At 36.5% G+C, this 14,158-nt stretch overlaps 1 protein-coding gene across 1 annotated transcript in view; it reads right to left on the reverse strand.

Moving 5' to 3' along the window:
• Positions 1-14,158, reverse strand: part of LOC5565984 (relaxin receptor 2) — a 263,353-nt gene that overhangs the window by 4,412 nt on the left and 244,783 nt on the right. Inside the window, exons 19-20 of the mRNA XM_021850982.1 lie at positions 6,522-6,634; positions 6,357-6,433 (exon numbers count right to left, since the gene is read on the reverse strand). Coding sequence (XP_021706674.1) covers positions 6,357-6,433; positions 6,522-6,634 — 190 coding nt within the window. The remainder of the gene's footprint in view (positions 1-6,356; positions 6,434-6,521; positions 6,635-14,158) is intronic.

The following is a 14,158-nucleotide window of genomic DNA, read 5'->3' on the forward strand; positions in this document are numbered from 1 at the left end:
GCTTGACTGTTTATCGTCCTATGAGAGTTAGTGGATCGCCCAACACCTAATATATCTTAAGGCTAAGTAGCCCGTCATTCGTTTTGGCAACAATGATGAATTTTCAACATGCATTTCAAAGTGATAAAACTCAGTCTTGATAGTTTATATTGACTTGACAAAGAATCACTATACGCGCTAACATGCATAAAGTATGCTGATACTTTTTCAGCTGTGTAAATGCAAAACCAACTGATTTTCTTTGATTCGAAATCGTGAGATGAATTAGCAACAATTATTAACGACGCGTACAAATTTAAATGACGGCCTACTTCGCCTTAAGGTGAGAAACCTACCGTTACATCTACAGTTGTGTTCAGAATAATAGTAACCAGTGGTCCTCACTGGGACAGAGCATGCTTCTCAGCTTACTGTTCATTGAACACTTTTACAGTTATTGACTGAGAGGTTTATTTGCCAAAGTTGCCATTTTCGCATTCGTATATCGTGTGGCAGGTACAATTTCCATTATCTAAAGATTCTTGACCGATGGGGAATCGAACCCAGTCATCTTCAACAGATTTTTGCTTTGTAGCCATGGACTCTAACAATTTGACTGAGGTAGGCCCCAGAATAATAGTAATGAAATCCGATTTTCTCATTTATTAACCTTGCTCGCAGAATTTTCTTTTTATTTTTCAAATGAAATTTTTAAAGTTACTTAAAATACACTCGAATTACTTTTTTTAACTATGGATTATTATTTTTATGGCTAACCAGCTGAGTGGAAGTTTTGAACAAGTACCTCTAAACTAAACATTACATATACTTCGCAATTGGATTAAATGGACAAATTGATGTAAAACACTGTTCGACAAAAAAAAGTCGATCTGAATGCACAGAGACCGGACAACCCGGGCTTGACAGTATAAAAATAAACAAAAATAATGGCGTTTTCAGAATGTTCGTGTCTGCCCCAGGTCATTTTTAAAATATATTTGAACTTTTTGCATTTTTTATTTAAAAATCTAATCTGATCAATAAACCGACACAGTGTTTTATATTCAGGACAGCGGAATTCATGTACCATATAATGTTTTCAACTTTAAATACAATATGAAGAGTTGTAATAAGATTTTCAGGAAGCCCTCCCCCCTTTTTTGCACCCTCCCCATTTTTAAAGTATCGCAAATGATGGAATATTTGATATATAGGGGGTTGTCAAAATAACTGGGACAGGCAAAAATTGGGCCAAATTTGGAATGCTGTAACTTTGACAAAAATTGACCGATTTCAATTCTTTAAGAAGTAATGGACGGGTCAACTAATCTTGTTTTGAGGTGCATCCACGGAGATGAACTATGACCACCGGATACCGGTGATAATCCGGATTTCCGGAAGCATGTCTTATGCAGTAAAATTATGACATGTTTTTAGCATAGGTCTCGGCTAAAAATTCAAAATTTTATTACACATGAAGATAGAAGATCAAATTCTGAAGCGATTGGTGCGCCAAGTATTAAGATCGATCCAGAAACAATCAAGATATGGCCATTTCCCCGGAATCGGTGCCGGTAGTGGATCCGAATAGGGATCAAACAATTTATTCACTCAAAATATGTCGCGCAATATTGTTTTCTCCCTAGCTTATCATAAAATACCCTATTATAAATTGAGAAAGAGTCTTGTACAGATTTGGCCACTCATGGCGCCGCCAAGTGCCCCGGGGGAACCTTGCATAGGGGACATTTCGATTTCGACACCAAAGCATATCATGCGACGGCTCATTCTCCATGTCTTGTCGTAAATAGGGCAATTGTAGACTCAAAACGGATAGTTGACAACAGTGACTACTTCCGGGACCACCGGATGTCTCCGAGGGAACCTGTAATTAGGGACAATTGAAATTGAACTCCAATACATATCGTGCAACGGTTCATTTTTCATGTCTCGTGCTAAATAGGGCTATTGTAGACTTAAAATGGATAATTGACTACAGTGGCCACTTTTGGGACCACCGGAATTTCCCGGAGGAACCTGTCATTGGGACCTTTTCTGTTCTTACACCAAAACATATCATGCGACGGCTCTTTCTCCATGCCTTGTCGTAAATAAAGTAACTGTAGACTCAAAATGGGAATTTATTTGAATTGGCCTCTTTTGGGACCACCGGGTGTCTCCTAGGGAACCTATGATCGGGGACAATTGGAATTGAGCTCCAATACTCATCGTGCAACGGCTCATTCTTCATGTCTAGTCATGAATAGATCAACTTTAGACCGAAAATGGATATTTAACTAGAATGGCCACTTTGGGGACCTCCTATAGTTCCCTAAGGAACCTATCATTGGGGACATTTCGATTTTTACAGCAAAACATATCATGCGACAGTTCGTTCTTCATGTCTTGTCGTAAATAGGGCAACTGTAGACTCAATGTGTATATTTAAATATTGCGGCCACTTTTGAGACCACCGGATGTTCCAGAGGGAACCTGTAACTAGGGAAAATTGAAATTGAACTCCAATACATATCGTGCGACGGTTCATTTTTTATGTCTCGTGCTAAATAGGGCTATTGTAGACCTTAAGTGGATATTTGACTACAGTGGCGACTTTTAAGACCACCGGAATTTTCCGGAGGAATCTGTCATTGGGGACATCACAGCCTCCCTCAGGGATATCCGGTGGTCCCAAAAGTGGCCACTGTAGTCAAATATCCACTTAAGGTCTACAATAGCCCTATTTAGCACAAGACATGAAAAATGAACCATCGCACGATATGTATTGGAGTTCAATTTCAATTGTCCCTAATTACAGGTTCCCTCTGGAACATCCGGTGGTCCCGGAAGTAGTCACTGTAGTCAACTATCCGTTTTGAGTCTACAGTTGCCCTATTTACGACAAGACATGGAGAATGAGCCGTCGCATGATATGCTTTGGTGTCAAAATCGAAATGTCCCCTATGCAAGGTTCCCTCGGGGCACTTGGCGGCGCCATGAGTGGCCAAATCTGTACAAGACTCTTTTTCAATTTATAATAGGATATTTTATGATAAGCTATGGAGAAAACAATATTGAGCGACATATTTTGAGTGAATAAATTGTTTGATCCCAATTCGGATCCACTACCGGCACCGATTCCGGGTAAATTGCCATATCTTGGTTGTTTCTGGATCGATCTTAATACTTGGCGCACCAATCGCTTCAGAATTTGAACTTCTATCTCCATGTGTAGTAAAATTTTGAATTTTTAGCCGAGACCTTTACTAAAAACATGTCATAATTTTACTGCATAAGACATGCTTCCGGAAATCCGGATTATCACCGGTATCCGGTGGTCATAGTTCATCTCCGTGGATTCACCTCAAAACTAGATTAGTTGACCCGTCCATTACTTCTTAAAGAATGGAAATCGGTCAATTTTTGTCAAAGTTACAGCATTCCAAATTTGGCCCAATTCTTGCCTGTCCCAGTTATTTTGACAACCCCCTGTATATCAAATATTCCATCATTTGCGATACTTTAAAAATGGGGAGGGTGCAAAAAAAGGGGGAGGGCTTCCTGCAAATCTTATTACAACTCTTCATATTGGACTTAACGTTTTAAACATTATATGGCACATGAATTCCGCTGTCCTGAATATAAAACTCTGTGTCGGTTTATTGATTAGATTAGATTTTTAAATAAAAAATGCAAAAAGTTCAAATATATTTTAAAAATGACCTGGGGCAGACACGAACATTCTAAAAACGCCATTATTTTTGTTTATTTTTATACTTTCAAGCCCGGGTTGTCCGGACTCTGTGCATTCAGATCGACTTTTTTTTGTCGAACAGTGACATTTGCGAAACAGTTACAGTGTTCTCTGTGAGAATTGAACTCACGACTTAAATTCACGAGCCCTGTTGAACAGGGTGAACCGTTCACTACATAATGCTCGTTTTAAAAAGACACTACACGATGGAACATGGGGTGGAGTTACTATTATCATTCATAGGCGTACTTAATATCAACTTTCCAAAATCAAAGTTTTTGAAACATTTGGTGTTTGAGTAGAACGACAGCTAGGTAAATTTTATTGTATACAAATCACCCAAGTAACATTTTTAGTTTTTTCATTTACTACAAGCTGTTGTTACCGCCATATCCTTAAAACTCATTTTAGAACTTATTAGTCTAAATAACCTTTATAAAACTTTGATAAAACTCCGTTAAGCCCGAAAAGGCCCACACTACAGGAGCTTGTTAAGACCGGGTAGACAATCGTCACCGTCAAATGGAAAAAGTCGTCGACGAAACTAAAAAAAGAATCGTCATCGTCACTCAACTAGCGTTGGACGACGATTTGCTGCAGTGGTCCGCCACAAAGGCTCGGCGTCATGACGAACAAATAGGCCTCCTTCTTTATAGTCCAATCTGCGTTCGGGAGCTCTGAGCCGACTAAAAATATTAATCATGGCGTCGATAGATTATGAGCCTTTTTTGAAAAAATAAAACAAAAACTAAAAAATAATACGTGTCTGGAATTGATCAAACGATCTTTGATTCGTCAACATCACGCGCTTGCCAACAGAGCTATTTTAGAAGCTTGAGGAGTGTGGGTTGAATTGCCAATAAAAGCAATTCTGGGATGACATTCGCCGTTTTGTGCATAGCAAGCGAATATATAATAAACGCCTCCTTCGTTTGAGAAAGGGGAGCGAACGGAATGAAGACAAAGTTGTTCGTTGACAATTTTGGATTGACGTTCGTCGTGCATTCTTTCGTCGAGGACGAGACGACGACCTGCCAGAGTTATTATACTGGATAACGATGTCTTTTTTTATTTCGTCATCGCACTGTGACGAAGCTGACGATTGCCTGCCCTGGTTAAGACTTTACTTTAAAACCGTTTTTAAACTTCTTAGTTTTGTATCGTATGAATACATCTACCATTGTAGTATGCTATAAGAGCTATCGTATAACCTTATTGAGCTCAACAAGCGGTATTAAATCTTTTACGGCATCCTAATACACGGAATAAAACCAATGTTAAGAGCTCATGATTGAACAAACATCAACCAATAAGTTGTTTATAATCCATAATCTTTTTTTAATATTGAAACCATCATGATGCTCATCTCAATCATAAATTGAAATTTTCCACGCTAATTGTAATTATCAATCCGAAACGGCGACAATAAAAATGGATTCCATCCAGTTAAATCTTGCTGGTCTTGTCTGGGATGGTTTAAGGTCAATTGGTGATTATTCCGAACAATATAATCATTCATAAACGCTTTTGATCTTAAGATCCCGTGCGCGAAATTCTTCACTGGCTTAAATATTCTTAAAGCAGAATATTTGTTTTGTACTAAGAAAAATAGGTTTTTTGGGAGCCTTGACTTAAACTTGATGCACTCTGGAAAGCTAGTGTTGTCAAAGAGGTAAACAAATCGAAAGATTGAATTTTGTAATGCATTTCATTTTATTAAATTCGTTTAGTTATGTATCAAACCGTTTTTATTGGAGTGAATTGTTTTAATAAAGCTTATCGTGCTTGATCGGTTGCACTGATGCAGAAAACGATAAGTGATAAGTGCCTGAAAAATGAAAGCTTTTTTCGCGTAACTCAACTGTTGTGTGCAGCATAATTGTCCCACTAGAACGGGAAGTTCAGGAAAGCATTGGAAAAATATGCTCTATACGGTAGTCTGATAATTCTACGAGAGGAATGTTTGTCATTTCTATGTTTGTGTTCTGATTAACTCATAATTCACTACATGATTATCATTATCAACATAATGATATTGATAACCACACGCAAACTGCATTCCAATAACGTACATCAGAAGTTTAGATTTAAGAAGGCTTTAACATGACTTAGTGTAGTCTTAAAAGTTTTACCTATGCCTTGATAAGACAAGCAAGATGAGGTTTTAAGTATAGGTTTTAATAGACACTACACAGCTCCTTCAATATATAATTCATTATCAACAAATGTGGCCAGCAAATAAGTTTTAACGGGAGCTCTTATAGATATGTACAAAGCATTTTAAAGTGGGGTTTACCAAAAAGCACGTTTAGCACTTTGCAATGCTTTATTAAATCTGTTAGGCATGATTACATCTCTAATAAAACCTCAATAAATAACATCTAAGATCAAAAAGCACTGAAATTGTTACTTGGGTACAAATTCACTACGATTATTGTAAGTGGTCCAATCAAAGTCATTTTCCTTTGTTTAAATGAAACAGTCACAATCCTTAGTCAACGTCAAACCATAATGAGAACATAACATGGTTTCAGGAAAACGCAACTTTTTCCCGGGACATAACCTTTACCGACCAACCAAAAAGCTTTTATCCAAAACGATTTATCCACCGCCCACGACTTACCTCGAATCTATTGCTGAATCGTACCCATTCAGCTCGTGTGAAGCGCCACACGGTAGAGAGTAGAAGAACCGCGTCAGCTAAAACGATAAAAAGCACACCAAGTTGTATCGGAAATCAGCCAGTCAGCAATCTCGAAAGAGCGAAGCTTTCGCTCTCGGAACCCACCTGTTGCTTGAACTGCGCCGTCGTCAGCGTGTAGAGCACCGGATTCAGGGCTGAATTCACCGGAAGGACCATAACGGCCAGCCACGCGTACAACGATGGGGAGATTTGAACGCCTGAAACGAAGTTAGAAATAAACGGTAAAAAATGGAAATTTGAATAACTCATTAAAATCGTTCATCGTAACGTATCTTTTTCGTTACGGTGCAAAAAATGGAGCCAGTTCTGGCGCTGCAATTTGGATTGAGATGATTAGGCTTGATAAATGGGTCCACTAGGTGTGCTTTATCACTATGGTGATGGAGGGGAATGGCAATTTGCCTAAAACCCGGCGATGTTATTTGACTGGAAACGACCATGTCCGGTATCGAAACTAGTTGGAAAGGAAATACAACGCGTGGGTAACCCATTCCGTTTGCTAGGTGTTCGGTATTTGGCCTGAAGGTTAGCTTTTTTTTTGACCGATGCATTGGACGTGAATCATGCAGATATGAATTCTGCTAATAGTTCAACTTGCATATGTTGGATGAAAAATGGTGATTCGACAATTAGGAAGAAGCGTCCAACATAGTTCTGGTCCACACAAATTCATCAAAAATCGCCAGCTAAGGATAACGTGGGTACAGCAAGATGAAATTCAAAGTATTCTTTACAATATTAATGAATTTAATGCGATCTTTCTCCCATAAAAGTTTATTCTACCGTCAAGCTACCATTCACCGTGCATTTAAAAAAAATTTGCACTTCAAAAAAATCTATTACTTTTCCAAATAATTTGTAGCGTACTAGAATACCACTACGTAGCCTGCAATTATATCGTAATTCAGGGAAAAATCTAAAACTAGTGATACATAACAAAAAATTACTCAAAAATTATGTTTGCAACTGTCATGTTAAGGTCGCCTCGTACCGTTCTATGTCACTATTTACCGTGCACACTAGTGCACCATTCACCGTGCGTATAGTTTTCGTTATGATTTTATTTCATATCTTGAAGAAACGTTATTGATGAAGCAACTATGTTGCTAGTAATGTGCGCAGTCATTTTTAAGTGTATTCAAATCTTCATTCACAATAAAAACGTAAAAAGTTTAAAAAATGGCTAAAGAATTAATTTTTCACTAAAATCATTATAAGAGGTTTGACTGTATTGTCCAAATCATTCCATATTCACTCAAAAACTAAATATGAAGTAGTTAAATCACGACATAACAATAAATCTAATATTATCGAATAATGTCATGCCTTTTACACTAATGCACGGTAATAGGAACCATATATACTGAATTGGGTCCATTCACCGTGCATTTGGGTTTCCCCTGAGACACAATAAAAAATTCTAATTTGCATAAAATCTCAAGGATCATACGATGAAACACATCTTACTAATAGTATCCACAGTGAAAACTTGTTGAAATTTTGAAAAATTTCATGCTCTAACGTTAAAACGAAAAATGTGAATTTTTGGTGTTTCTACTAAGAGTATTGAAAAATCTCATTATCAAACAGAATTCACATGATTTTGACTGCATAAACTAGGTTTTTCAAAATGCTTTGTGACAAAAACTACTTCATTTCATCAGTTTTATCTTATTTTGCTGACAAAAGAATAATTTGTGAAAATTTTATGAATATTCTGTAAGAATTTGTATATGTGCACGGTGAATGGAGGTCGCACGGTGACTGGTGACTTAACGGTATATGTTAACTCAATGTCTCTGCAATTAAATTTCTTATGATTATTCAATTTCACTGACACCTTGCTATTTCATCTTACCCCAGTAGTTTCAACTTGAAACGTCTTTATGCGATACGTCTCGCCCCCATTTTTTCGAAAGATATAGTATTCAAGCATCCACGGTGCTCCCCTGACCGTTATTATCAGAAAAAAATCTCCATCAAATCTGTGCTCACCAGTCGTTTTCTATAGCTATGCTGCATGTCTGGACAAAATTTTAAAAAAATCGTAGGGCCCGTTTTGAAGTTACGCCCTTTTGATTATATAAGACCACTAATTCAAAAGAAATTTGAGATATATAAACGAGTTTTCATTGGCCGTGATTATCAGATGTAATCTACCATCGAAATTTGAATCAAAGTTGGTTTATTTAGTTATTTTGAACCTTTTTGTGGAGTTTTGAATGAGAAGATAGACGAAATTTGGAGTTACGTCCTTTTGGAAGCGTAACCATTGAAAATACTAATTTCCAATAGATTAATTAGGCATTCTTTTAAGCAGGCATTCCGTTAAGCATGTTCAAATGTTTTCAATGTCACATTGCACTAACATGTCGCCAAAGTCTTTCACAATTGATTATTTTTTCAAAGGCTCAAGCGCTGTTTGCCATTACGGAGCCATTTTTGTGTCATTGTTATTTTTCATAAAATATTGTTATGCCTCAACTTGCTACCTTGGGCCTTCCTGAGCCGAGTGGTTAGAGCCCGTGGCTACAAAGCAAAGCCATGTTGAAGGTGTCTGGGTTCGATTCCCGGTCAGTCAAGGATCTTTTTGTAATGGAAATTTCCTATACTTCCTTGGGCATAGAGTATGATCGTACCCGCCACACGATATACGAATGCGAAAATGGCACCTTTGTCAAAGAAAGCTCTCAGTTAATAACTGTGGCGGTGCTCATTGAACAATGAGCTGAGAAGCAGGCTCTGTCCTAGTAGGGACGCAATGCCGAGAAGAAACTACCTCCTTAGCTATACCGACTAATTTTGTACTGCCCCAGAAACTTCAATTGCTGAGTAATGTACTATTGGCTATAAACTATAGAACTCTAGACCACTGTCAATACTTTTGTAATATTTTGTAGCATACATTAAAACATTTAGATTTTTCACAAATCTACAATTTCACCTTCAGGTTTCTTGGTCTTTTTGATTACACATACTCGTAAGAACTCTGAATAAATACAATAGTGAAAGAATTGTATAAAGCAATCAATCCATTCTCATGCTAACTCGTGAAGAAAAAGCCTCAGTACTAAAAAAGAGCTTGACAAAAGTAAGAAACATGCGTTTTTATTTGGTTTCATTGAATTTAAAATCATAACACTTTCAAAGCTTATGTTACATGTCTCCCTTGAAAATCAAAAATCCCTTGAGAAGATTCTATACCTTAACCCCGAATTTCATTAACCCGAGTGGCATCACCCTGAACGAAGTATTACGTACGAAGTATTAATCACGAATATATAATTACCTTGCATGACATTGTCCCGTGGTAATGGAATTCGAAGTAATGCCATTCTAGAAACTGGAACATGCGGAGATGGTCTTAAGGTATTCGGGGTAATGGAATTCAAAGTTAAGGGGTATAATTTTAAGAAGATATATAAAAAATGGTAAAAACAGAGTTGTTCATGGATTTTACGTAAATTCCAGTTTTTGTTAGCGGAAAATCGTAAATTATTCTGTGGCCCTGTTGGTAATCTGCTGGTCTACCTACCAGAATATGGTTTCAATTAGAGTGTCCATTTCCCGGCCATTTTGCTCGTCCCGGGATTCGGGACAAAAATCTATGCTTGTCCCGGGAAATCCCGGGATCCCGGGATTTATCAAATTTTCAATAAAACTAGCGCCGCACTACAAATTTAACAATATTTTTTTTTTTTTTTTCAATGAAATGAACAGATAATGTAGCTTTTCAAAATACAGTGGGATTCCGTTTTTGGCAACAAAGTCGAAATTTTCAGTTGCCAAAAACGGAACCGTGCCAAAATCGGAACCCTTATTTTAAATTTTATTTTTCAACTACTGGTTTTGAAAACATCATTAGAATGTTATTACATCATCCTTATAGCACCATATGGCATAAAAACTTCTGAACGGTTCACTTCGAAGCAGTTTTCCGTAATATTGTACTATGCTATGGATCTATAGCGCCGAAATGTTAATTGTGGCAAACGTTCTACATCCATGCTTTTTACGCCTCAACGTCTCTAATGATTTTTAGAAACTTTATGTACACTATTTGTATGAGTGGGCCATGTAAAATTAATAATCGCAAAAGTGGCTTTTATACAAGAACTGAACATTTTCCTAAAACTGTGTAAGAATAAGAAAAAAAATTAAATGTGTTACTGTATTCATACAAAGACGTTTCTAAGTGAAAATCTCATAAACAAAGATAATAATAATAATAATAATAATAATAATAACGTTTTTAAGTACAAATCAAATCAAAAGCCCTGGGTATTGAAAAACATCAAAAATCAGTTCAACTTTAGGCTTTAGCGTAAAATTTTACAAAATTCGGTAAGTTTAGAATACCTTCCTAATTAATGTTTCTGATAAAGTAAAGCATTTCATAATGAATGATTGACTGCAGTCAAAAGACCAAACATAAAAAACTACATCTCATGATCCATAAATGTGACTCGTAATTTTGTAGAATACACATACAACTTTTATTATTTTTACTTGAAGTGAGTTTTTATTTAGCTAAACATATAAACATATATTTACATATATCCATGTTATGAAACCTCAAGAAGCTGATAGGAATCTTCAGTTTCTCGTAAGTAATCTACGGGAAAACGCAAAGTTCCGAAGCATCTTGCTAAGAATATTGCTGCTATATTGCCGAAAATTCTCAAGTCTCCAAGGAAAATTTTCAAATGTTTTTTATTCTTAGGTTACCACTAGCACTCCTCAAATTCCTCTGGAAACCTTTTCAAAATCTACAAGATTTCGCCAGAAATACTCAAAATACCACCACAAATTCACATTTTTCCGCTAGGAATTACCAGGATGCCCTAGAAATCTTAAGAGTTTATCAGGAATCACCAAATTTCGGACTTAATCCCCAATAACCAACTATACATTCTCAGGATCCCACAAAAAACTCCAAGTGTCCGCTAGGAATCTGCAGACATTCTCAAGAATCCGTTAAAACTTCTAAGATGTCCCTTAAGGACTAAGAATCTCCTAAGGATTCTCCGGAGTTAGGAAACTCATAGTCCCAGCTCGCAAGGAACATTTTGTTTATGTTGAGACCCGTATCCTTGATTAAAAATCTTGTACCGAACTCGTCTCTTAAAAATCTAACGTCTTAAAGAATTTCCAACAAAGAGGGAACGTAGTTCTAATTAGTTGTCGCAGAAATATTAATATACATACTTATACCACAAACAAAAAGTTAAAATACTCTTAATCGTTTTTATCGCACGCTTCAATTATTGAGAATAAGTTGTAGTTTGGACTGTGTTCGCATTTGTGCCGGTATTGAATGGAACATTGGAGTTCTTAAAAAATAATATGCAATATACAGTCGAAGCTCGTTATAGCGACATCGCAAAGGACCGTCGGTATACGGAGATGTCGCTATAAAATAGTCGTTATAAAGAGGTTGGATGTCGTTATGGAGCATGGAGGAATGAAACGATCACAATATGTATTGAAATAGCTAAACGAATGTCGTTATATAGAGTGACTATTGAATATAACACTAATGTCGCAATAGAGAACGGTCGAAACAGAGTAATGTCGTTAAAAAAGCTGAAATTGTTATGGGAATTTGAAGGGACCTATGGAAATGTCGTTATAGAGAGATTTGTCGCAATAAAAGTTGTCGTTATAATGAGCTTCGACTGTAGTAAAATCTTCACTTTTTTTTGGATTATATGTTGCCACTTCTGCAATTCACTAGAATTAAGCAATTTATTTTATGAAATTCCTTAAAAGTTATGATGCACGACATATTGTTGTATTTTCATTTATCACTGCGGTGTGTTTTTCATGCGCAATGTATGTAACTCCATAATAATAGCAGTGAGCTAAAAAGATGACTTTCAGTTGCCTAATGTGCTTGTGCTCTGTCCAAACAAGCTGTTCCGAAACTGGAGAGAAGTGATTTTTAGTGTAGCACCTACTGGTGGACCCAAGTGGGCTGGACATTTAAAAGGAATGCCTAAGAGATTGATCTCTAGTTGAGATTGTGGTGGAGATGAATGGCCGTTGCGAATGCATGACAAATGACCATCCTGAAGTAAATAAGCGCGTACGGGAGCCCTTAGTAGTTTATGAGATTTGGGGGAATATCAACGAAAATGAAGATCTGGAATGTAATCGGTGTATAGTTGATCTGCCATTTAGATAAATAAAGCAACAGACACGATAATATTTAAAAAAAATACAAACTTTAATGGTAATCAAAAATGTTGCCAAAAACGGATCCATTTTGTTGCCAAAATCGGGAGGAGCCAAAAATGGAGCATGCCAAAAACGGAGCATGCCAAAAACGGAATCCCACTGTAATATGTTAATTATAGCAAATCACATTTCAGATAAGATTTTCTTTTCCTGATGAAGTAACCTAACAAAAATCAAAACTTGGCTTGGCTTATTACGGGTTCGCTATGTTTTTTTTTTCAAATTCTCTATAACACTTATAAAGTATGATAAAAACTTAAGCCATAATTTTAAAGCAATTTGCTTCAAACATTTGAAAAGTTATAAAAACTTCAGAACAAAAGAAACTATTAAGATCATTAAAGGTGTTGTAGATCATGCTAAAAGTTAATTACTGAAAATTATTGACTGAAGTTTACTGCCGTAAATCACAAGTCAGTCCCATCTGCATTTTTGTCAAAATTGAGTTGATATCAGTTTTCATTTTATCTTCCAATGATTTTTAAGTTGCACTAACGAGAAATCACTTTTTGTTCACGAGTGAAGAACTAGCCATATGTGTTAAAATTCACGTTAATAAAGAAAAAAAAACTTTTTGTTCAGTAAAATTAGGAAAAAACACCATATTGTCCCATAACGAAAAGTAAACGCATGTCAGTCCCACTGCAGATTTTCGCATCGTGTAACACCAAAAAGGAATTGTTATTTGATCATCTTTATATTTTTATTGGAGAGGTAACGGAGTGAAAAGCAAGTTATGAAAGTTTCATTAGGATTGAAACATGTTCCAATCTCCTGGAATTTTTGGAATATTTGTATGGAAAACGAGATTGAAAACTTCTCTGTAAATTTACTCAATGCCTACTTTTTACAGATGGTACTGGCCTGGGAGGGAGCAATAGGATATAAAAGAGGTGAGGAGAAAGTCGGTGTGTGATTGTATTAGTGCTGTGCAAAATCAGACACAAAAGTCGTGCAAGTTGATTCTAGTAATAATTTTTGTTGGCAATAAATTTGCGGATTAAAATACTTTTTGCCACTTTTTTCACTTCAAATTGAATAAGCACTACACTCACGCATGCATCATCTAGCGCCAAGTTTTAGAGAAATTCCTGCACATCCTTTAGTAACAAGAATTTTACGACTTAGTCTTGGTCTCAGTGCTTCACGGTGCCTTCCATGGTTAATCTTATGCATGCAGAATTCTATCCTTAAATAAAACAAAAGTTAAAACTAAATTATATGAATTACCTCCAGTGTCATCTTATCGTGCTGAGTTTTTTTCGTGTTATTGTTTGAGTAACAACACACAAAACAACCTTGGTAACGAAGCGGTGACTAGCAACGCAACCCCAGAAACTTTCGATAACAAACTGCATGACGTCAAACACAGTTATAATGCAATGGGTTGCTGTGTGAAAACACAATCGGTGCACTAATACATACAAACAGTTGTGTATTATACAGAATCATCTCCTCACCTGTATTACATCACATTGGGG

Source organism: Aedes aegypti, chromosome 3 (assembly GCF_002204515.2).
Source record: "Aedes aegypti strain LVP_AGWG chromosome 3, AaegL5.0 Primary Assembly, whole genome shotgun sequence".
Classification (NCBI taxonomy): Eukaryota; Metazoa; Arthropoda; class Insecta; order Diptera; family Culicidae; genus Aedes; species Aedes aegypti.